Here is a 25999-nt window from a genome sequence, read left to right on the forward strand (position 1 = left end):
TCCGAAACATTCAAAAACCAAGACTCAATAGCCGACAGCTAGGTCTTCAGATCTTGCATTAAGCAGAAGCCACATAGCACATTCGACTTCCAGGGCTTGTTTGAAAACCAAAGCATTTACTTCTAGGTTTTCGGTGTTCGAAAACTGAAACATTCGACTTCTGAGACCGAGGTACCACTGTATAAGTATTTCCTACAATTAGTCTGATCGTTATTAAGTGACTCTCATTCGATGACTATGTTCCCGCTCATGGATCTATTACACTAAGCAATTACTCAGTGCTGAGGCAGTAATGGAGAACGAAAATGTGGCAAGACAGCTCACTGCTGAAATCACTTACCTACTGTATTATAGGAACTTTTATGCCCACCAGCCAGGTAGATTAAGGTGATTTTTCATTTAATGTCAGAACACATGTGCGGAACTGATGTCAATGTTGCCAAAGTGTTGTACAGCAGACCTTCAGTGTGTTCTGAGTGCTGGATGGTTCACGAGGCTTTGCACTGTGGCAGATATTTTACACGCTGCTTGTGGCATTTTACGGAAGACTATTACATGCAGTAGCAGTGGTTGGCATGGTGGAGGGTGCGCCACTCACCTGACATTTCTATGCTCCCATTGCTGCTAAATACTGGGATGTAGAAGGGGAGCAATGAGATGGTCGTAAGGTCAGTGCTGTGCAAACACACTGCCAAGAGCATCGTATTGGCTCCTCCAGTTTGCACTGCACTGACCTTAACCCTCCCATTTTCTGTCCTGATCGGCAGCTGCAACTCAGCTGGAGGGAGGTCAGGTGTGCAGCACAGGGTCTACTACTGATTATATAGCTCCATAATCTTATATTACCTGTTTTGGGATCACTACCGGTGAAGACTTACTTAGATTCATCTGAATAATTACTCAACCATGGCTGATTGGCACAATTTTGAGAGCACAAGGCAAAATTTGAAACCATTCACAATTTCTACCAATTCAAAGATGGAACAGGGAAAAAATGCTCACCGTGGCATGTAGTTACTTGTCTTTCGCCAGGAGAACCCATTAACAGACCGAGGATGAACCAAGTAGATAAAGGAGAAGCCTACTTCCTGTGTGACTGCTTCTGGTGCTGTAACTGGAGGTGTGACTGCTGATTTCCAGCTATCAGTGTTATACCACACCTTTACAAGACAATCATCCTAGCAAAGAAAAAGTGATATATATTAGAACACTATTTTCCATAATTGCTACACAGAGCTAAGTCTTCCGCTTTTGCTTACTCTTAAATAAGCTTTTCAGTACAACTGAATAGAATTATTTTCGACAGAATTATTTAATCATGTTGAATGGAGGATGAAGTCACCTTTTCCCCATAAAAGCAACTTTAAAAAATTCTTCTTAATCTGTGGTTCATAATTTCTGCCAATTATTTTTAATGAACTCCATCCCTCACCAGGGCCACTTCTTTTTGAAAAATGTAAGCAGCAGCAAAAAAAAGATCATACTCTTTCTGCAAGAAGAGCCAAAGGAGACTCCATTTCTCTCCCAAGTTCTCTGCCCTTGTCCAATCCTGGTTTCTGTAGATGTTTGATTCCCATGACACTCATCCACCCTCTGGTTGTGAGTACAAAACAAAAATATAAAATGCTTTGCACTAAATGCTGATCTCCCTCACCTTGCATGAACTTCTCAGCTACTGACAGATTCATAGCTGGCTTATTTTAACTGAAACTCATAACTCATTTCTATGTCTGTAAATAGTATGTGTGTAAATAAGGGGAAAATTTGGTATTTTAGTATGCCATGCAGTTAAGATATCTGAACCATAATCAGAGCCCAGGAAGAAAGAATCACTGAAAAATACAGGATTATAGAAAAACGGTTACTGAAAATAATAAAGAGAAAATGGAAGGTGAATGAAGAAAGATTAGCTAAATAATTATTCAAGAAAGAGATAAGTAGTTGTAAAAATTACAGAATTAACAGTCTGTAAAAAAAATGTAGTCTATAGTCCAAGGATGCCAAGTTGTTATGACTACATGAGATAACAATAGAAAAGCATGAGCATAAAGATATCAATGAAGCTCTAGAGAGAAGCTGCTGAAGGACAAGATTTATCATGCTGTTTTGAAGGGCTGTTAAAGGCTTATTTGGAATTGAAATAAGAATGTGCATTGGCATAGAAGGTGCTATTAAAATAAATTTAAGATCTGAAAAAAAGAAAAATATCAATGGACGTTTTCATAAGATTTGCTAATTACAGTGGTGCCTCGCAAGACGAAATTAATTCGTTCCGCAAGTCTTTTCGTCTTGCGAGTTTTTCGTCTTGCGAAGCACGGTTTCCCATAGGAATGCATTAAAAATCAATTAATGCGTTCCTATGGAAACCGCCTTCAGACCAGGTCAGGGGACAGTCTGTCCCCCGACCTCTTCTGAAGGCTGGTGGGGGGCGAAAGTCTTTGCTCCCCCCCCCCCGCCTGCCTTCCCGGGACAGCGGAGACTTCTCCGCTGTCCCGGGGCGGTCTTAAAATGCTGGCGGGCGGCAGCGAAGCCTTCGCTGCCGTCCCCCAGCATTTTAAAAGCCCCTGGGACAGCGGAGACTTCCCGGGGCGATTTTAAAATGCTGGCGGGCAGCAGCGCTGCCGCCCGCCAGCATTTTAAGATCACCCCAGACAGCGGAGAAGTCCTCCGCTGTCCCGGGGTTTTTAAAATGCTGGTGGGCGGCAGCGAAGGCTTCGCGGGCAGCAGCGCTGCTGCCCGCCAGCATTTTAAGATCACCCCAGACAGCGGAGACTTCTCCGCTCCTGGGGCGATTTTAAAATGCTGGCGGGCGGCAGCGCTGCTGCCCGCGAAGCCTTCGCTGCCGCCCACCAGCATTTTAAAATCGCCCCGGGACAGTGGAGGACTTCTCCGCTGTCTGGGGTGATCTTAAAATGCTGGCGGGCGGCAGCGCTGCTGCCCGCCAGCATTTTAAAATCGCCCCGGGACAGTGGAGGAATTATCCGCTGTCCCGGGGCGATTTAAAAGCCCCCGGGAAGGCAGGCAGGGGGGACAAAGACTTTCGCCCCCCACCGGCCTTCAGAAGAGGTCCTGGACCTCTTCTGAAGGCGGGCGGGGGGCAAAAGTCTTTGTCCCCCCTGCCTGCCTTCCCGGGAGAGCGCTGCGTTTCTCCACTCTCCCGGAAGGCAGGCAGGGGGGAGCAAAGACTTTTGCCCCCCGCCAGCCTTCAGAAGAGGTCCAGGACCTCTTCTGAAGGCCGGTGGGGAGCAAAAGTCTTTGCTCCCCCCCCCCCGCCGCCTGCCTTCAAAAGCCATCCGGGATAGCGGGAAGCGCTTCCCTGCTATCCCGGACTGCTTTTAAAATGCTGGCGGTGGGGAGCAAAGCCTTTCGGCCCCCGCCGGCCTTCCTGGACCTCTTCTGAAGGCCGGAGGGGGGGGAAAGGCTTTGCTCCCCACCGCTAGCATTTAAAAGAGGTCCCCGGAGATTTCCCTATGGGCTTTCTTCTTGCGAAGCAAGCCCATAGGGAAATTCGTTTTGCGAAGCGCCTCCAAAACGGAAAACCCTTTCGTCTAGCGGGTTTTTCGTCTTGCGAGGCGTTCGTCTTGTGGGGCACCACTGTACAGAGTAAAAGATGCAATTCAGATAAATGTTTGGACAGGGTGTTTACTTAAAACAGACAACACAGAGGCTGATGTTTTAGCAGGTATGCATCTGAAAATATTAAGAAACAACCAGTAATTTTTGACCATTTGTTTAAGAGAGAGACAGATGAGGGACTACTTTTATTCTTACGTTTTTGTTTGGAAAAGAATTGATTGCACTGCAGAATACCAAAGAAGGTCAACACTTGTTAGACATAATCAAGAGTTCTCTCCAACAAGCAAATAAAACCTAACTACTTAATGCTAGGCTGATGTTATTAATCCTTTCATCTCTCTCAAGCAGAAACAGAATTTCTTGAGAAGGGAAGGGAAGGGAACGAAGGGAGAAATGAAACATGAACAAAATAGTAAGAGAAAAATGTATAACTGAATAATGGAGTCTGAATTAATAAATGCATAAACATCATTAGGCTATTGAAAAAAGAAAAAAAGCTTCAATAATTCACCTCCAGTATTTGATGTTCACTTCATCAAATCTGGCCCCCTTGGAAAAAAGTTTGGGTACCCCTGTATTAGAGCAACTACTGCCAGTGTCAAAGTATTTTCTTAAATGGGCATCCAATAATAAATAGCAGCTATCCATTTCCCTTAATTTTGGCACTATAGCCAAATATGTCAATTCCACAGAAAGTCATTCTGTCTGAAAAACAAGCATCACATGATTGCATCTTAGGCCTTAGGGGAAGTGTTAGCTGCTTCAAACAGATCACCATGTTATTGCAATATAATGCTTCTGTGCTGATGATTATTCATCCGAAGAGCACAAGAACTGTGAAATCCAATACGTTAAGAGAAAAAAACATCACACTGGATTTTAAGTTAGCTGATCTTTTGTCCAAAATTTAGTTTATAAAGGTGACTTATTATAACGAGCAATTTATTTTATTTATAAATTTGCATAGCACTCTTCATCTGAAGATCGCAGGGTGGCCCACAACATAAAATTGGAAATTATATTGTATGACTTATTCTTAATATTCTTGGAGGAAACTAAATTATGGTTTGTGAAATCTGTAATTTCCTCTTCTTTCAAGCAATTTATGACACTGTCGCAGCATCACAGTTGCTCCATGGATGAGTAGAGTTTGGGAAGATAGGGGCTTTCGCTAAACCACAGACTTACATAGCCGATTAGCTATGTGGACTACAACTTTCCAATCTTTGGCTTGTTAACCACTTGTGACTGTGTCTGCATGCTGAACATTCTACAAGGCATAGGAGTATCACAGCTAAGCTTGCTTTGCCCTGCCTTTAAAAGCTTGGTGGTGGTCATATTTACCCATTGGGACAAATGAGCTTCTTGCCCTGAACTTTGACTCAGGACTACTGCTTCTAGTCCAGCTAGCCCTGTCATTCCTGTTGCCTAGTCCAAGCTCTGAGGCTGTTATGATACTATGCTTGTTGCTGAGCCTGTACCTTTAATCTCCCTGTATAAAGATCTCTTCCTTACTCTCAAATAAGAACCTCTGTTGCCATGGTCTGAGTGGAAGCCAAAATAGGTAGTACCTATGAACTGCCCTCCCCTCCTCTTACTATAGTCACATGAGATGGAAAATGACTTAAAATGTGTGTGTAAGAATATCAACATTGTATCCCTGGTTTTATTGGTTCTTTTCATTTTATTGTTTTTTTTCAAAAATGTTTTATTGTATTTTTATTGTAATTACTCTTTCTTACTTTAATGCTATATGCAGAAAGCCTAGGTGTGAAGTTAAAATAAGAAATATATTTCAGATCCTATGAAACTGGTTTACCTTTCCTGCAGTAGCAAAAAATTCCCCATCTGGTGAAAACTTCATTAGCTGAACTTCAGAAGCAGTTCTGTGAACAGCAGAAAAGGGGTAAAAGATGTTCATCGTGATTTGATACCTCAAAAGCTTAATAAAACTGAACGAGTTAAATATCAGAGTTAGCAAAATCACTTATTTGAAATTCAATTATTTTTGTTTTAGTTGCAGATGATTAATTACAAAACTGATTATACAACTTATGTGGTTTACTTGGCTGTTCGCCTACCAAAAACAAAGTTACAACATTAACACAGGTTTTACAATGATAAAGCTTAGTAAAATCTGTTGAAACCCTGTTTCACTTCTTAGCATTTGCATTGTTTGCTTTATTTATGATGGATCACCCTTCTTAGAGTAAAAGGGTGCTAAATACTCATATGCACTTCCATATGTTCTATGTTGTAGAGATGAAACATCTACCACGTATTTTGGACAGTATCTCATATATAACACTTTTTAATCTGGGAAACAACATACAATGATTGGCTCACACCGAATGCACTGAATTGCAGTTTACCAAATATGAAATTAGACCCGTGCTGAGGACAAAGGAAGTCAATTAGAAAAGAATAAGAATTGAAACATGGATATACATTTATTATTTGTTTTGTATCTGTATTTTTTAAGAAGTCTGTTCATTGTGTGTGTTTGTGTTGTAATAATAAGCATATATAAAAAATTAATTGCAGTATACTTATCATTTAAATATACTGCTTTGGAGTAATGCACCGGTCCATGGAGGTACAAAAACAAGTGTAAATTAGTCTTAATATATTTCTTACTTGCACTGCCAAATGATTCTCCAATTCCGAGCTTCTGTTTTTTCAGGATTTTCATCTTCTGATGGGTTTTCATAATTGACATTGGACCAAAGCTGCAAACAACTGCAAGCCGTCAATAGACGGGAGCCTAGATTTTGAGAATGTGCACACATAAATTAGAATAAAAAATAGTAGATAAAGTCAAGCTATAGACTCTGAAATAACTGTAACAAACAATATAACTATAAACCAACTATATACTCTGAAATATACACCTGAATCTATAAAGTTTTAGGTGATCAAGCTAAACTGCTCATAATGAAACCACTTCATTTGCATACACAAAGACTAGAACTGGCAACTGTCCTGTAAGATGGCAAAGTGGCAAGAAGTCAACTGGCAAAAATATGCATGCCAATCCAGCTATCAGAATTCCATCTTTATTAGTTGTTGCCTAGAGGAAGGAAAGAGATCGATCTAGCTTCACTTACCAGCAATGTACTTCAGCAGCTTCTCTGACTACACTGACTCAGCTAGTAAAATTCCATTTTTAACTGCCAAGTGCCTTATGAACAGATGGGACAGGCCTGTGTAAAGGATTCTCTTTATGAGGGTAAGCATTAAGGGATGGTGGGAACTCAGTAGACACATACATGAGGAATGATAGATCAGAAGGATTTGGAAGCATGGAAGAACAATGACGGCTGCAGAGAATCTCAATGTCACTCAACTCTTGCTAACTAGTCAAAGAACAGCTTTTTGGTGTTCAGCCAAAGAGTAAGGGATAGTAGGAAGAACCTCCAGATCAGAGTAGCCAGATGTTACTGGTCTCCAGCTCCAACCAGTCCCAGCCAGCATAGCTAAAAGTCAAAGCCGAGTCCAACAACATCTGGGCATCATTTTGGCTAATTCCAAGTTAGATACACTGAAACCTAAACTGCACAGCATCATGCATTGGGGCGAGAATGAGGCTTTGAGTTTGCTAGGAATTCTGCAACACAAGTAAGGTGAGCAATATGCATTGTCCTGGTCAATTTCTTTCAAATTAAAAATACTGATAAAGTAGCATGTGAATCCTAAGATTTAGGAAGTGGGGACTGTGTTGTAAAAAATGACTGAAGAGCAATGCTGTTTATATCAAATGTCCATAGAATCAAAGAGTCATCTAGTCCGACCCCCGTTATGCTATTTAGACATGTGTGTTTTTTCCAATTCATTCATATAAATGTCTCTTATTCCTCCACCCCCAAGCAGAAAAAAATAATCAGTTCTGCAAAGTATCATAAGCTTCAACATATATTCAAGTCAGTCAGTTACAGGAAAACAGAAAGCAAGGTTGGGGGTGTGGTTTGAGAGGAAGAGAGGAATCTTGGAAAAGAAGGGTACTTGAGAATAAACAGGGAGGTCCACTTCAGGGGAGGCTCGGGTTCCCCTGAATTCAAAGCACTCCCACTACCCAGGTATACCCCTGGGATGGGTGAGTGTGGAGACTTATGCCATTCCTTCAGCTAAAACACTTATTTTCCCTGTAGCCACTCCCTATTCTCCCTAACCAGCATGAATTTTATGTTGTGAACTGCTCTGAAATCTACAGCGGTATACAAATTTAATTAATTAATTAATAATAATAATAATAGCAATGAAGCATGAGATTGGGTTGTTCTTCTATTACATATACTCCCCCCACTGTCATCCTACAGGATTGCTCTGCCCAACACTACACTTCCTTCCATAGAAACATGCCTAAATATGAATTACATTATTATTATTGTTGTTGTTGTTGTTGTTGTTGTTGTTGTTGTTGTTGTTGTTGTTATTGCATAAGATAATTCATTGAAAGGCAGGGAGAAAAGAAAGGCAAACATTCAGCTGATTTTGTATTTACCTGTTGGATCCCATGTTAAGTTATGCACCGCATCTTCCAGTAAAATTTGATCTGACTTCTGCCACTGATAATGTAATCCCTACAAACGAAACACAAATGCAATACAAATTGTTTCTAAACACCTATATTCAGTTGGCATAGTTGTCAATTAAAGCACAAGGAATTCAGAAGATTTGCCAAACTTCCTTCAGCAACTATAGGAGAATATTTCCAAATAACTGAGATAGCAATGACAAGTTCTAAAGGTTCAATTCTATAAGCTGAAACTGAAACTTCATTACAATGAGCCCAACACTTATACAAAGAGTTTTGTTCCAGGACTCCGCATGCAATGGGGAAAACATTCAAAATCAGGAATCCCAGAAACCGTCCCACCCCACCCCAGTGAGGCAGAGGACTGCTCCCCAGGAGCTCTGGGAAGGTCATTGCCCTCCCATGACTTTCCCAGAGGCCAGTAAGCAAGTCGGTGCATCTGAAAGAAACTGCTCTATGTTTGGAAATACCGGTACTTGCATCAAATCTACAGCACGCGAAAGAAACTGGTCTATGTCTAGAAATATTTGCACCATATCAAGAAATAAACTGGCATGTGAAAATGCAGAAGTTGATTTCAATAGTAATTTGTTTTACTACCATTCTGATGGTTTCTGTTTTTTATGCTTTTTGCCTGCTCATCATAAAATGGCAAAACCCCATAGACACTAGTTTCTTACAGTTCAGCAGCTTGTAGCTCCATTTGCAACAAAATTTTTAAAAAATAATTAATTTGTAATTATTGTCTGCATATACTGTACTTTCAATATACCAGAAACAATAATTCTATGGTAAACGAAGTTACACATAATGCATTTTATGTTCCTAAAGCAATAAAGTTACTTTTGATACTTAAAGAGTGCATAAAAAACCAAGTATTGCATTTTTCCACTCCCCTCCCCCCACAAAAAAGTCTGTTCCCTCCAGGGAAAAACCCACCAAGAACATTTTCCCTCCATGGCTTCAAATAAATACAACTCACAATGCAAATGCTTAGCAAAGATAGAAAAAATAAATTACTTACAGTATGATGACTACTCTTCTGTTTTAGGTGTTGAACTGGCTCAAATATACAAATCACATTCCCATAAGAAGCTGCAATCTAAAGCAAATAGCATTTTAAAATTAGTTTGTACTGTTTACTTGCAGATTGTGTTACTTTCCTTCCATAGCCATAAACTTCTTTGTATCTCCACGCAAAGAGTCGCCATCACAGAAATGGCAACTCTCTAAGTTATTTTGAAGATACACAATATTAATTTGGTTATAAATGGCTACATATAGCTCTGTTAAGACTCACAATATATCTAATTACCCTGCGGCTGGGAGCTAAAATGCACAATTACATTTGTTCAATTTATATGGTTCATGTATTTTAAATGGGGTGAGAAAGTGATATGCATGTAAAAGATACTCTGAAACATGATAAGAAATGTGTGATATGGATCAGAATTCAGCAATCCTGGGTGTCAAGAGTACAGTAATTTGAAAAAGAATACATACAAGATGTTAACAAGTAAGGAACATTTAAAAATCTAAAGCAAAAAAAGCTCAGTCAGTCTGAAATAAAAGGATTAAAGACAAGCAAGGGTAAAAAAAAGCAAAGAGAAACCACCTATGTATATTTGTATGTGAGGCAATAACAGAGACATATATAATCACAATTTTACATATTGCACAGAACTGGAGAAGCAGATCCAAAAAACGTAGGGGAAACTAATAAAAAGAAGTTTAAATATTTTAACTTCAACTATCATCTGTCAGAACCATATTCCACTTTAATGCACAATATAAAATAATATATATATTGTGTATAATGCACTATTATTTTCATGGAGAGGTCTTATTTTTTAAAAAAAGAAAACTTTATAATGTTACTTTTGCAGAAATTCTGGAAAAATGCAGTGAGATGCAGGTTCAAGATTAAAAATCTATTACAAAAACAAATTACAAGGCAAAGCAATCTACACATGAGCATGACCTAAAAATGCCAACTAGAATCTTGTCAGAACTGCACAAAATCTAGAGTAGTAAAGACAATAAGAAGGTAGAAAGGTACTGCACGCTTAATAAAGAAAGTGATAATCTCCAGTATTTCATTCTCACATAGATCTCAACTGTGAAGAGGAGTCTTATGTTGGGGAAAAAATTATGAATTTGGTAGTGTGTTTAAATTCACACCTTTCCTAACAGAAGGATGTTCATTCTCCTTTCATGATCTATGCTTATGCAGTTTCAGAAATAAAAAGAAAAAAGGCAAGAAGTTCAGAGAGTGGATCTATGAGCAAAATCAAACACACCCTATCAGCAAAGGAGAAAGCAATGTTGGATAAAATAGAGAATCCAGAGCCCTAAGATACTGTCTTAAACTTCAAGAGAGGGCAAGAGAGATCATCAAGAAATCTGTTCCAAGGTAACTCTCAGTTGATTTTTAAAATTGGTTTTAAGTTTCATTTACAACAGTAAATTACTATGTGTGTCTCCTACTATATGACCATATCTTAACCTTCCAGCCACTCCTGCAGACATCTGAATGAAGAGACTTCTCTCCAAGGTGCTAGGTTTTGTTGCTGGCATGGTTCACATGTCATATTCAAACACAGTTAAATATTAACTATGGTTTAATGCATATCAGCAGAGTGCTGCTGCATGCTACTCTAAATTCGTTTCACTTTCCTCCCATCCTGGCTATGCCAGGAACAACAAACAGCAAAGCCCTGTATACAGTGTCATCAAAATCATGGTTTGTTTCTTGCCTAAATAAACAACATGTGATAGCCAAGAAAACGAAAGAGGATAGTCTCACGGAAAAACCTGTACTATCTCAGCCACAAGATGTCTTAGCTGGCTATGTACCCACTGCTGTAGGAAGTGCCTGCCTTGGTGTGGGCTTGAGCCCACATTCACAAAGAACCTTGTAGCATAATGATGACCAAACTGTTCTTCAAAACACAGTATCTGACTCTAGAATATAAACAGGAGTCTCCAGCAGAGGAATTAAAATAGCAGGATAGCTGCAAGCATAATTCAATCTTCTTACATGCAGGTCCTTGTGAAGGGTTAGTACTAAAAGTATTTGAAGAGTTTAATATCACCTTCAGACAGGATGGCATTGCAAAATACATGTTACAAGAACAAATCAGATAGGTAAGTTTAACAAGAGTACCACTTCTACTTACCTTCCCTTGTTGCATAGAGCAATCTACACATCCCACTTGTATATTTCCATGTTTTGCTCCAGGAATTATTTGTAATCTTTCAAAATCAGTCCCCAATATCACAATATCACATCCTGATGCGTATGCCTAGAAAAAAATAAATTGTATAAGTGCTCTGCCTTTTTTTTTTTGGTAAGACAATTCAAAGAAAGGTGTATTTCAGTAATTACCAGTAATCTTTAAAACCCATTTACCTAATCATCTGGTTTATAATTGTAGCCACATATTTAATCCACTGAACCATCCTTAACAAAAAATTAAAGCTTTGTATTGCTGCTATGAGAAAAGCCACTTTGTAAGTAGCATACAGATCCTGACTGGATGCCGGTTAAGTTATTTCAATAATTACTTTCACACAAATTCAGCAAAATACATCTCTTGTGAACAAACACAAGCATCTATACACTTATACAAAGTCAAAGCCAATAACAAAGTTCAGCTTCTGCTTATGGCCTGCTTAGAGAGACAAACCATAAGCCTGGGCTCAAACACCACAACAAACCATACTCAGACATGTTTCTGGCCCCATGCAGCACAGTAAGGAGAAAAGGGGGGGGGGAGCACTTGTGTTTAAACTATAGTTTATTTGGAACAATGGTTTAATGCTTTGTGAGAACTTGGCCTATATGGAGGTGAGAAAATTTTCTGAAGAGTGTGGGGAATGAAGTGTGCCCTGTTTCTGTCCTAGCTCCTGCAATCTCCCTGGAGAGGTTAATCTCATTGCACATATACCTACAACACTAATCTGCCTTTAGGATATTGCTAGAGACTCAAGTAGGCCAATAAACTGAACTTCTACATTTAGGGACAATGTTAGTTAGTTAGTTTATTATCCTGCCCTTTCCTCCAATGAGTTCAAGATGGTATACATGGTTCTTCCCCGCTTCATTGAATCCCAACAAAAACCTTGTGAGGTAGATTAGGCTGACAGGTAGGGATTGGTCCAAGGTCACCCAGTGTGCCTTATGGCCAAGTGGAGACTTGAATCCTGGTCTCCCAGATTTTAGTCCAATACTCTAACCACTATACCGTGCTGGCTCTCTTTTGATTACAGGATGCTATGGACAAAAGTAGATTGTTATATCATAATCTGCTTTAAAGCACCTAACTGGTTACTACTAAAGACACACTGCTACTGCAAACTAACAGGAAGAACTCTTACGGCCTTGTCACGCATTAATGCAACTGCAACATTATATTTTGGGTACTTGCACAATATAATGAACACAGAACACTTCTTAGGAATTCAGCTGTATTATAAATTGTGGCTAACTGAATCTGGAAGTGAAAGCTTTTGGTTTCCTCTTCACAGCATCACTGGAGAAGCATATGAGGTTTGCTCAGATAGTGCTACAACAATTATTGTTTGAGCGGCTCCCGACCCCTTCTCTCTTTTGATAAGACTTTTGACCAGGAGCCACATTATGCTTTATTAAAAGAGCATAATCATAACATATCATAGAAGATGTAGCCCTTGTAGAAACTGGGCTGTGCATTGTTTTAAACCTTATCAAGATCTTCCAGGGCAGCTTTGGAGGACCAGCCCTGTATGAAAATCCTCATTACAAGTCTCCAAATATGTATTGCCAGGTAATGAGACTAGACACAGCTGCTAAATTCAAAGAGAAGCAACAAATAAAAAAGCTACAGAAATTGCAGTATTTCTGGAACTCATATACTGTAGTTCTTAACATGCAATCAGTCAGATTGGCAGCCTCAGTAGGCAGTCCCCAAATGGGACAACAGACCACCAATTCTACTCCTCAAGTAAGTTATTAGGAAAATAGCAGAGATTGATGAAAACCAAAGTTCCAGTTACAGATAGGTAGCCGTGTTGGTCTGCCATAGTCAAAACAAAAAAAATTCCTTCCAGTAGCACCTTAAAGACCAACTAAGTTAGTTCTTGGTATGAGCTTTCGTGTGCATGTGCTGCTGGCCAGCACTGAAAATGTGATGCTAGCACTTTAAAATGCTGTCATTTTGTTCTTTTTTGCATGTATCCAGTACCTCAAATTGTTATGCTGGCTCCTAAAGTATTGATTCTGATGCCCAGGAATTTAAATATGTTGCCAATGCTGAGCCACAGTTTTAATACACTGGCTGAAGGAATTAATAGCCTGTTCAGTGCAATAAACTTAACAGAAATCAATTAATATATTTATACAGTTGCGTTAGACAAGTAGAAGAAAAAAATCCACAAAGCAGTAGTGAAGTAATACCTCCACTAAAGGTAAAGGTAAAGGGAGCCCTGACCATCAGGTCCAGTCGTGGCCGACTCTGGGGTTGCGGAGCTCATCTCACTTTATTGGCTGAGGAAGCCGGCTTACAGCTTCTGGGTCATGTGGCCAGCATGACTAAGCCGCTTCTGGCAAACGAGAGCAGCGCACGGAAACACCGTTTACCTTCCCGCTGGAGCGGTACTTATTTATCTACTTGCACTTTGACGTGCTTTCAAACTGCTAGGTTGGCAGGAGCAGGGACCAAGCAACGGGAGCTCACCCCGTCGCAGGGATTCGAACCACTGACCTTCTGATCGGCAAGTCCTAGGCTCTGTGGTTTAACCCACAGCACCACCCGCATCCCAATACCTCCACTAGGACCAAGTAAAACTTCTCAAAACAATAAGCAATCTATTGAGCTTATCAGATTTTTTCTTCAGGTTACCTTAAACAAAAAAGAGTGCGTGGGACTTCTTTTTTGCTGGGTATAATACAAATACCTGTCTTAGTTTTTAACAGTCTAAAAATGGAAATAGAGAAGGACGCTGTCACCTAAATGTTTGGTCTTGCCCGATAATAGGCACATTTCTACTTCCTAATGAAATTAATGGGATTTACACTTACATTTAAGGGATGAATCTTAAATTAGATGGTGCAAAATAGAAATGTTTAGTTTTCATCTGAAAAGCAGAAGCTGGAAGACATTCAGAACATTCTTTAGGAACACAAATCAATGCATATCATTGCTATAATATTATAGCAACAATGTCCATGCACTCCCAGTTGCACTGATAGTCAACACTCCTGCTTAAAACAAAACACCCAGAGTTTCCCTCATTGCATCCCTTGACATAACATAGAAAGGGGGGTTGGGAGAAAGAGCTTTTCTTATGAAAAAGATACAATCTTAATAAAATATCAACTTATCCTCCATGCCAGTGGCATTTTTTCCTACTTCTAGAAACTTTTCACAACAGAAAAGCTGTGAATAAATAGTTGAATTTTCATTTAAACAAGGAAAAGGTCTTCCAGGTCACCTCTAAGATAAAAATGTCCCAAGCTACTTGTGATGTAATCACTTCCTTGAATTCACACCAACAAGCAGTTACTGTTTACATTACTACGTTCTTGGACTATTTGATAAACAGTGCTTATGTTCATTTGTTCATTTTTAAAACAATGAAGAACCTGTCAGACCTTGAAGAACTAGAATTTTACTAGATGGTGCCATAATAAAAACATGGAGGGTGGCCCATAGAACTCAGCAAGCACAAGGTCCCAGTTTCAATTCCTGACATCTCCAGTTAACCATCTCAGGTAGAAGGGCAGGGAGTGGTGGAATAATTCTGCAGGGGACTTTAGAGAACTGCTGCTCATTAGAGGAAATAAATCTAGGCTAGTTGATCCACTGGTTTGACTTATAAATGGCTAGATTTGGAAATTTGAAGCATTTAACAATTTTAAGAGTGTATTTTTTGTTTTCTCTCGTAGATTGATTGTTCTAACTCCTTTCAACATGTCTTAAGAACTACTTGCTATTTTGCCAATCCAATACTTTGCACGAGCAAAAGGAGTGGGGTTACTTTCATGCCCCTTAGAATATTATGCAGAAGACCATATTTTTATTATTGTTTACCTAATTCCACAACTATTGCAGGGACGGGAAATTAAAAAGATAATATAGTATTTTCCAAGACACATGCTACAACTAATTTGAATTAATAGCTAGTCTACAATTTGCATATACCATATTTTTCCATGTATAAGGCACCTCCATGTATATGACAATCCCTATTTTTTTGAACCAAAAATTAAGAAAACAGTATTTAAACATCAAAAAGGGTGTGGGGGGTGCACACCCAAGATCGGGCAAATTTGTTGAGCTTTTTTCGGAGATCGCCAAAACTGGGCTCCTAGGAGGGACAGTGGCTATGATGTTCCGGCAGCTTCTTCACAGAAGGTAAGTGGTGTTTTTTAAAAACAAAAACCAAAACCCTGTGCATTCACCATCTTTGTATAAAACAACCCCCAATTTTTACTAAATTTTAAAAGCAATTTTAAAAACTTATCTTATTCATGGAAAAATACGGTAATTTTAAAAGATCAGTTGTGTTTTACTTAAGTTCATAACTTGGAAAACTTACACTTTTTCCTGATGATGTACAAAGTACTGGCAAAAAAGAAATGCTACGAAGTTGAATATAGAGAGATAGATAGATAGTTACACACACACATACACACACCACAGCAAGTCTAGAACACACATTCCAAAATAATACTTCCCATGTTTCTATTATGGTATAACAGCTGGAATCAACACAGCAGGTTTTCAGAATTTCCAGCACTGTCTTAGAACAAGTGTTGCAAATACTCTGAAAGACTGTAGTAAGACTCATCAGCTTTTTCTGATCTACCTCTGCAACAAAACTTAAGAGTTTAGCCATTTCATTCCAATAAATATGCAGACAAAATCTCAAATAATTAAATGTTGCAGCAAGGAGATACATGGCAGAAATAGCCTAGAAACAAAACATACTTAGAAGTTTAGGCCCAAGTAACAGAGTTGTTCAATAGTGGAACAGACTCCTTCGGGAGGTGATGGACTCTCTTTCCTTGGTGGTTTTTAAGCAGAGAGTGGATGGCCATCTGTCATGTATGATTTAGGTAAGATTTCTGCATCACAGGGGGTTGGACGAGATGAACCTTGGGATCCCTTCTAACTCTATGATATCAAGAAATGTATTTTATTGCCATCCTATTGTTAAAACGCAAGAAAAAAGCCTCACTACGAAACAAGTTATGAAGAACAAATGTTTCCAGAGACCACCAAAATATGCTTTATTCTCATAATTAGTCATAACTCAGGGAGGCCTATTGTTTTGTTTTTGTCTTATTATGTATGTTGTGTTATTGTTTGCAGTTTATGTTCGGAACCACCTGTCATTCAGGAGTACAAAGAATATATACATGCAATGCTAATCCCTAAGGAAAGTAGTAAGATCAAACTGTATTTATACTAAGGGTTTCCTGAGGGAGGTTGAAATGTACCAAAAAATGATTCTGGGTGACCACAGACCAGTTTTCAAACAGCAGTTTTACCCTGGGCTGAGTCAGTTTACACCACAGTTTATTGTTGCACTGGGAGCCCGTGCAACACCTTGGACTCAAGCAGTCTACATTCCTTTTCCCACACAGCTAAAAGGAGGAATAAACCATGTTTCAGTTTCTCCATCTCCAATTTCTGACTTGACATTATGTATAAAGCAGGAATTGTGGCTTACAATCAATTCTAATCAACTGCAAAAGCAAGTCAACTTTAAAATACAAAATGAGAGCACAAATACAAAAGCAAACCAATAACTCCTCTCCCACAAACACATTTAATAGGCCATATAATGTTTAATCAGCCAAAGACTGGTTATAGAGAAACATTTTTGCCTGGTAGCTAAATATATCTATGAAGGTGTCAGGTGAGCCTCTCTGGGGAGAGTATTCCACAAACTGGGAGCCAACACAGAAAAGGCCACCCTCTGGGACTCTTACAGAGAAGGAAGACCAAGAAGAGACTCATGTGATGACCAGAAAATAGTACTAATAATTAAGCCATAAGCCATAATATATGCCCAAAAGTTGTTTCTAGCATGACCCTTTGTCCTGATTGCCCAATCACACACATTTTGTCACAAGTGCACAAGAATGGGAGTACTGCATTTCAAACCTCAAAACCGAATATATAAACACCACACTCAAATGTCACTTCCAGTTGTTTTCGATTGGAAAGCACAGCTGTTAGTTACATAACAGGCAGGCTGATCAATAACAGCCTCAGAAACAAGACAATCCAGATGTTTCCCGGGGCCCACAAGAGTGCCATATAGGAGCCTAACCCTATCTCTTGGCCAATTGTCCTTGATATCCCTTCAAAAGAAAAGAAGAACTCTGCCTCCCTGAACACGTTTTGATCCGCCAGGCTCTAAAGCAAGCACAGCTATAATAATAACAATACAAATGAATAACAATAATAATAATAATAATAATAATAATAATAAAAGGAGATACCTCTGAGCATGTGGAGAATGCCTCTGTGGCATTAATGCAACCCGACTCACCTTACGCCCAAGCACTTCGGAAACTAACCACAGCTCAGATGAGGAGTGCGCATTATTGCAAAGAAAAAAATGTAGAGAAGTGGCAAAAATGCTTGCAGCGGGAAGCGAAATAAAGGGAATTGATCTGCCCCGTCATGGCAAAGAAAGGGCCCGGTCTGGTGCTCGCTCAGCTCCCGACGCCAATACAGGCTCGGGCTGCGGTCGAACCGGCGAATCTCGGGCGTGCTTCAACAAGGCACCTGCCGAGCGTCCCACCCGCACCGGTGCCACCGTGCCTGACGCAAACTGCCCGCCCGCGCGCCCTCTTCGCCTGCCGGCTGAGGGAGGCCGAGCGCTGCCCAGGGAAGGGGCGCCGTCGGAGGCGGCCTGAGGGGGGGGACCCTCTTGTCGCGGTGGCACCGGAGCTGAGGAGGAAGGAGACTCACCGTGAAGGGATGCCCGCCGACGTTCCCCACGGAGAAGCAGTTGTCCCCGGGGTTGACAGCCCCCGTCAGCACCTGGTGCAGGTTCATAACGGCGAGGCTCCCGCTTTCGGAGCCGACGCTCTCGGCCAACGGGCAGGGAAGCTGAGGCACCCGGAGCCGCTCGGCCGCGGCTAGTCCCGCAGGGGGCGGCGGTGGCACATAGTGGGGGGCGGGGTCTTCCTCCGAGGCTCCTCCCCTTCTCGGGCAGAGGCAACGTCCGCTTGCGACCTCAGGGGGCGGGCGGAGGAGCCCCTCGCGCGCGCGGACTTCCTCCCTCAAACCGGCTTCCTACTGGCTCTCGCAGAGTTCTCTCTCTCTCTCTGTCTCTCTCACTCAGCCTACAATAGCGGGCCGACCCTCTCCTGCGAATCGAACCATCGCGAGAGCGGGACCGGCCATGACGTCGCCCGGTTCACCCAGCAACCCGCGAGCTCCCTCTTTTTTCCCCCATTAGGGATCGTTATGTACGCGTGCGCTAGGACTGTGAGGGAGGGAGGGAGAGGATAAGGTTCGGAGCATGCGTAGTTGAGGCTGCGTGCCTCCGCGAGGAAAAAGACGCGGAAGCCGGAGCTGCCCGCCCGTGCGCAGGCGCATTGGTGGCTCGGCGGCTCGGGGAGGAACGTCGACTTAAGGGAGGAAGGAGCGCAGGCGCAGTAGAACCGGCTAGTCCATGGCGGGGTGTGGTTGTTGTCACGTATTCGTCGTGACCGTGAGGAAGGGCGGCGTGTGTTGAGGGGAAAGAGTGTGTGTGTCGGGCTGGGTGTGGTAGAGGAGCCGGTGTTTTCTGTTCCCGCAGGGAGGATCCTGGAGCCAAGGCTTCAGCTGTGAAAAGGGCCAGTGAGGATGTGGGAGGAGGATGTGAGGAAACTGGGAGCAGCCAAGGGATGGACGTGGCAAACTGGTGAAGAAGCACGGCTCTGCTGTTAGGAAATAAAGCCTTGGAGAGGAAAGTTAGCTAAAAAGTATCCCTACCTTCCTCTCCACCAATGTCTGGATCTGGATGTTATAGAATAATATGTTTAAAGTTAAAATAAAAAGAAAGAAATATGTTAAGTGATTAAGTTAGTTTTATGAGAAATCTGTTTTGGAAAACTGTTACAATGATATACAGTGGTACCTCGGGTTACATACGCTTCAGGTTACAGACTCCCCTAACCCAGAAGTAGTGCTTCAGGTTAAGAACTTTGCTTCAGGATGAGAACAGAAATCGTACTCCAGCGGCGCGGTGGCAGCAGGAGGCCCCATTAGCTAAAGTGGTGCTTCAGGTTAAGAACGGACCTCCGGAACAAATTAAGTACTTAACCAGAGGTACCACTGTACACTGAAATTCAGCCAGGGGGATTTGAGGAAGTCACTTAACAATCTTACTAAGATTGGATTAAGAACTGTTAAGATCTATGTTTGTTTGTCCGTTTAAAATTTTTGGAAAATCAATTTTAAAAAATTGGAAAAAAAAACAAAGTCTCGATCTGGATCTTATAATTCCATTTTTTTCAAAGCCACTAACAAATGTCTAGGAAGCAAAACACTGTTAGCAATTACATGAATGGCACTTCATCTGGTCTGGACCTAAAACGACCTGTACCCTAGTTGGTTGGCATCTTGTCTGTCCTGGGATGGCTTCAGGGGTGATGTCAAAACCGTTGGAGAATGACATTCACCTGCTGCGTCTTTCATAACTGCTGCCTCCTGCATTGCTTTTGCTGCGTAAGCAGCATCGAAGTACCAAGGCAGTGTGTATTGAGAACATGGGCTGCCCAGATGATATAAGACCTTGCCCCCCCCCCCAATACCTCCCTCATGTGGTCCAAAGGAAAGCAGAGCAATACGTTTGACACAAACTTGGCAGCAGGAGTTGCTGGAAGGAGGCAAACAAGGCACATTCCAAACGCGTTACAGATTCCACTTTGGATTTGTATAGGATTTACTCCTTAGACTTCTCTTGAAGATGTCCCACAAGGCAGTGAGTACAGATGGTTCCTCAGAGTTTATTCCTGAAGTCTTTCTCACATATGAGTATGACCAGAAGAGAGTTTTAGGATCAGAGTTTTCCTTCTCCTATATAGGGCTACCTTCCCATATTGACTAGTCTCATCTGCCCCCCTCATTTCCCTAAACAGCACATGTAGAAGTCCCCTTCTTGACTATTGGATCCACTATTGGTGTCCACTCAATCTGATGGAGTCTGTCTTCGCATGCAGGGGGTACCTTTAATGTGTGTCAAACCCTAACATTTGCCTTCTGTTTGTCCAAAAACAAATTAACAGTTCTGGATAATTTGTAAATAGTAACTGACCACCTTCCCCCCAAATTGTAATCCTGGAGCATGTCTCATTGTTACAGTATCATTACACACTCAGCTTGCTCGGCACTCAAAAAAATAGTTCAAACTGTTTTTGTGCATTACGTTCCTATTATTAGCCTGCCACTTTGAAATATGCAGTAGGCATACAGTGGAACCTTTTTCATATTTACTCAAAAGTAAGCCCCGTGTTCAGTGGGGCTTACTGCTGAGTAAGTGTAAATAGGATTGTAATTATATTAAGTGTCACTGTAGTTTGAATATATTTTCAGAAAAGGTCAGGTTAACTCATTTGATGCAACTGACATTATGAATTTAGCTTTAAGTCTTATACAAATGTGAAGTGACCTTATTGTGCTATATGTCCTGAGCACTGTTTTAAGGCAAAGCTGGTTTAAAAACATTTAAAATCAATAGAGTATATTTTCCCAGATAATGTGACATGACCTTGTGATGCTGGAAGGAGAAGGTATTGGGGTAAAGTGAGGGAAAAGTGGTGTGTAGAGAAAATAAAAATGTGTTTTTATTTTTAAAAAAGTCTATGAGTTCAGGTTGGTGGAGAAGAATGGGTGTATACATGGAATATTGTTAATCCTGTGCATAGTAACTGGTTATCCCAGTTACTAACAAATGCTAAAGAGAATAATGTGGGTTTCCAAATTAATTGTCTTTTAGTATGTTAGTGAAATGATTTTTGCAGCACTGTCTTACACGTCTACTTACACCCACTAAGTAAGCTTACTCTCCAGTACATGTACCGTATATAGAATTGCAAACTCATTTTAAACTTAAAAAATCAGCTGGTTTCCACTTCAGCTAAAGGTAGTTCTGACTATATACCATTAAAACCAATGTGATATTGTCACTAAAATCCTAATGCTTTCAGTGGAAGAAAATTCTATGCATGATTTATTTAGTGCAATCCTATGCATGGTTTATTTAGAAATATCCCACTATGTTAACTGCTAAGTATGCATAGGATTTCCAGAATAACCTAAGCACATTTACTCAGAATTTCTGATGAACAGTACCAGCTCCACAATAATCTACTGTGTAGAAATGTCTTTCATCTTGACTATTTTCAGCTGAATTGAGGTCTTGGTATAAAGAAACATGAATCTGTTTCTTACAGTTTAGGACTTCATTGTGAACTTAAGCAACTTGCTATTTTAGTTTTTGTTCAACTGTCTAAAATGAGGCAGCAATTCTTTCTGAAGTTCCCCTCTTGGTTATCATAAGCAATTAACTCTATGGCTGTTCATCATCATATGTTACTGACTACTGAAATCTATGGGATGGAAAGCAGAAGGCTTAAATGAGAATGCAGAAGAGAAGAGTTTCAAATTCAGGGACTTTCCATGGTGTTGTCAAATCTCTTAACATTTATTTCTTATACTGTAGTTAAGAAATATCTACAGAAAAGGGACATCTTCAGTGGAAAAAAACCCCATTGAGCTGCAAAAAAAGAAGAAGAGTAATTTCTATGCAGTATTTGAGAACATATTGGCAGAGCTATTCATGGACAACATTGTTTTAAGAAGTGAAATCATGGTTTTGAAATTTCAATGCCAACAAAATCATAATTCTGAAATATCAAATAGATTTGGGGCAGAATATTTTGCTCTGATTTTTTTCTGTGCAATACTATACCAGAAATTGTTCATGCACATTTGAAAGACTTTTTAAAAAATGTAACAAATGTATTCATGAATGCCTATAAAACTTATCTTCAATATCCCACTACAGAGATATAAGCATTGGTGTGTTTCAAAAAATACTTCACTATACCATATTACAGGAATGTAACCTTACAGTCTCTCTCTGTCTCAGACATAGTTCTTTGCTAGCACTTCTTTGGGAGAACCTTTAAGTGGAAACTGAACCTGGAACCTCATGAATGCAACTTATGAGCTGTACTAACAAGCTCTAACCACCTCTGCAATCACTAACTTGCATGCTTTGGAACAAACACACTAACAGCCTAGTACTGTACTAAATGTCATAGATGTAAAGGAATTCCCCTTCTTCGTGCCTGCTCCATAAGATGTCCGGAGGTTGGCAAAACAGGAACAACCTTTTTCTGCAGTAGCTCCTTGCTTCTGGAATGCCCTCCCCAGGGAGGCTCGCCTAGTACCTGTTACATATCTTTAGGCACTAGGCAAAGGCACTCTGCCCATGCCTTTGGCTAATATAAACAATCTACAGTGGTATCTCGGGTACGCTTCAGGTTACAGACTCCCCTAACCCAGAAGTAGTGCTTCGGGTTAAGAACTTTGCTTCAGGATGAGAACAGAAATTGTGCTCCGACGGTGCGGCGGCAGCGGCAGGCCCCATTAGCTAAAGTGGTGCTTCAGGTTAAGAACAGTTTTAGGTTAAGAACAGACCTCCGGAACGAATTAAGTACTTAACCCGAGGTACCACTGTATAGCCTTTTAAGCTGGGGGGGGGGGTGTTTTTGTTTGTTACTGTGTTGTGTGTTTTGATACTGTAAACTTCCCAGTGCTCCTTGGGTGGTATAGAGATTTAATAATTCGTAGAATCATAGAACTGTACAGTTGAAAGGGACCCAACCCCCTGCAATGTAGGACTTTCAGCTAAAGCATCCATGACAGATGGCCATTAATTAAAATAAATAATAATTACTTAGTAATATGAAGCAGAAATATTTTGGATCTTTTAAAAATATACCTGCGTGCCTAGAGAGGGATAGAAGTCCTGCCTAGGCCAAAGACACTGAGGCAGGATACACCTGTCCTCTTTGGTGAGAACCCTCCCTTGGGAGTGTTTTTCCAGTCTGCATCTGTAGCAAACTGTTTTTCTGATGTTTGTTTTTAAGGTGTTTTAGTGTTTGTTGTTTGCCGGCCTGAGCTCCTTTATTTATTTCATAAATACATAAATAAACAAACCTGAAGTTACTGGGAGGAACTGATGGTCTGGGGGGTTTGAAATTTACTCCTGAAGACTGAAGTGGAAAAGGGAAACTTTGCCACTCTGGAGAAAGAAGTACACTGAAGCAGCCACCCTAGAAGAGGGCCACTGAAAGCTTTGTTGTTGGGGAAATATGCAAACCATGGAGTGGAGCAGCATTTCCGAAATGAGTGCTTGCATACAGCTGACCCAATGTGTTCAGTTGCCTCCTTTGACCCCTTTGCCAGGTATGGCCCATGTACCCCTTCCCCAGAATTACAACACACAGTGTATAAGCAATTGTATGCAGTTAGAATATCTTGATATTCTATATCATTGATATTAACTTCTCTTTTTGTTGCAGATCAGTATCGTGCCATTTAGTAATTTTATTCAGTTTCAGTTTTCACATTGTTTGGATGTATTTGTATTGAAAACATCTGAGGGCCTCCCTGGCTATGTTGACACATGATACTTCGGCACACAAAGTCCTTGCATGTGAAAGCACAGCGTGGATTTCTGGGCAAAGGGGCTGTTTACTTCTTAATATTAGAAGCACAGAACCTGTTGGCATGTGAAATCTTACTTCTTTCCCCCCTAACACTGCAAAGAAGTATTGTTCATGGGACTTAAGGAAATAAGCTCCCATATTTGCTGTATCAGATGAAAGGCTCATCTAGCATCTTATTCTCACAGTGGCTGACCAGATATCTGTTGAAAGCCCAAAAACAGGCCATAAGTGCAATGAACGCTTGTCATTCATAGCAACTGGTATTAACTGACATATTGCCTCTAACATGAAGGCTCTAAACTTAGCCATTATGGATAGTTGCAACTGATAGCCTTATCCTCCACAAATTTACTAAACATGTATTAAAATCATCCATTTAACTATGCATGGTGGGAAGAAGCATTTTTTAAAATTGTCTATCCTGAATCTTCCAACATTCAACTTTACTGGATGTCTATAAGTTTAAAGTATTGAGGGATATTTTCTCTCTTTAAAACTAGCCCCTCCCCGACTGTAACCTTTCACCACAAGGGATCTGCTTCATTCCCTTGCTCTTTTTGGTTGTCTAATTGTGAACCCTTTCCAGTTCTAGTCTCTTTGATGAGAAGTGACCATAACAATAAACATCATCCCAAGTGTGGTTGCCCTGTAGTTTTGTAGAACGGTGTGAAAATACTGGCAATCTTATCTTCAATCCCTTTCCATTTATCCCTATCATGGATTTTGCCTTTTTCAAAGCTGTTGCACACCTATCCACTGTGACCCAATGGTCTCTCTCATTCCTAGTCAGCCAGACCAGTTCAAGCTCTCTTAGCATAGCATATACCTGTGAAATTAGGATTTTTCGCCCTAATGTGCATCAGTTTTCACTTGCTTACACTGAATTGCATTTGCTATTTTACTGTCCATTCAGTTTGGAAAGATCCTTTTGGAACTCCTGGCAATCTTATTTTAACTGCCCTGCACAATTTGGTGGTTATCAGCAAACAGGGCTACTTCACTGCTCACTTGTAACTCTATAGGGCTGTTCTTATGTTACATTAAGTGTGCAGTCTTTGTACCTTGGTACACAAGTAGTAGAGCTGTACATGTGTGGTTATTCACATGTAACATTCAGCAAGTGAACAATCTTTAGTCTGGACACATCTGCTGCAAGTAAAAGGAAATAGATTCAGTGACTTATTACAAGTGAAACAATTCCATTTTACTGGCAACAAGGCAGGGCATGTCAGTCATGTTGTACTTCCTGAAAAAGTTTCTACAAAGGTTTACATTCAATAATAAGAATTGTGGCAGTGTGGAATTTAGCGTTGCTCTTCATTTCCCCTCTTTCTCAAACTTGCTCCAGTGAGCTTTATAACTGAAGTTCTTCTCACCCAGTGGGGTGAGAAGAACAGAGGTCATAAGACTATAAAATCCAAGGTCTAAAATTAACTAGCTTCACCACTGGAGTTTGGAAAATAGGAAAAAATGAAGAGCAACATTGCATCCCACTCTGCCACTATTCTTACTTGGTAGGAAACTGTTTCAGGAAATACATCAGGACTGGTATGCCCTTGTCTTGCTGCCAGTAAAAGGGAATTGCTTCAATGACGCATGTGACAAGAGTCATTGAAGCCATTTTCTTTTGGTGGCATCAAACGCATGTTGACTAGCGATTGCACATTCTGTTAAGGATGCATGTGAATATATGAATGAGTGTACACTCATGGAATGTAACGTGTGAATATCACTAATGAGCAAGTTAAAAACAACAACTTGTTCATAAAGCTGATCTTTGGAGGATCTGCATCTCCTACATCCCCCCCTCAGGGAAAACTGTCCATTTTCTTATTCTCTTACTTCCAGTTCCTTAATCATTAACTGATCCATAGGAGAACTTGCTGTGCCGCAGAACAAGATGTCCTAGACCTTACTACAAGCGGAGAACAGATCTGAACTCTCAGGATCCGGGTAAAGTGGTGATTCGCACCCAGCACTTAGCACAGGTATCTCTCGGCTCAAGAGAGGCAAAGGCATCATTCTGCGGGAACAGCCAAAGCCTTTGAAGAGCACGCTGCTTCCCGATTGGCTGGAGCCGCGTTTCTGATTGGCTGAGCATGTCCGGCGGGGGCTGGAGAAGGAGGAAAGCCCTTTTCCCATCACACGGCCGGCGTTCC

The 25999-nt window shown here is 40.8% G+C and overlaps 1 protein-coding gene across 3 annotated transcripts in view; it reads right to left on the minus strand.

Annotated features, from left to right (window-relative positions):
• DMXL1 (Dmx like 1) overlaps positions 1 to 18708 on the minus strand; it is a 69875-nt gene extending 51167 nt beyond the window's left edge. For 2 of the 3 annotated variants that reach the window (XM_083702170.1, XM_083702172.1), the window contains exons 1-7: positions 18082 to 18600; positions 11290 to 11415; positions 9135 to 9212; positions 8078 to 8156; positions 6214 to 6340; positions 5396 to 5462; positions 1003 to 1178 (exon numbers count right to left, since the gene is read on the minus strand). In XM_083702170.1, coding sequence (XP_083558296.1) covers positions 1003 to 1178; positions 5396 to 5462; positions 6214 to 6340; positions 8078 to 8156; positions 9135 to 9212; positions 11290 to 11415; positions 18082 to 18168 — 740 coding nt within the window. In that variant the 5' untranslated portion in view covers positions 18169 to 18600. Of the gene's footprint in view, positions 1 to 1002; positions 1179 to 5395; positions 5463 to 6213; positions 6341 to 8077; positions 8157 to 9134; positions 9213 to 11289; positions 11416 to 18081 lie in introns of all 3 variants that reach the window. The other variant, XM_083702171.1, reaches the window with a different exon arrangement.
• Positions 18709 to 25999: the final 7291 nt, after the last annotated feature.

The sequence above is a fragment of the Podarcis gaigeae genome (genome assembly GCF_964106915.1).
Source record: "Podarcis gaigeae genome assembly, chromosome: 11".
Classification (NCBI taxonomy): domain Eukaryota; kingdom Metazoa; phylum Chordata; class Lepidosauria; order Squamata; family Lacertidae; genus Podarcis; species Podarcis gaigeae.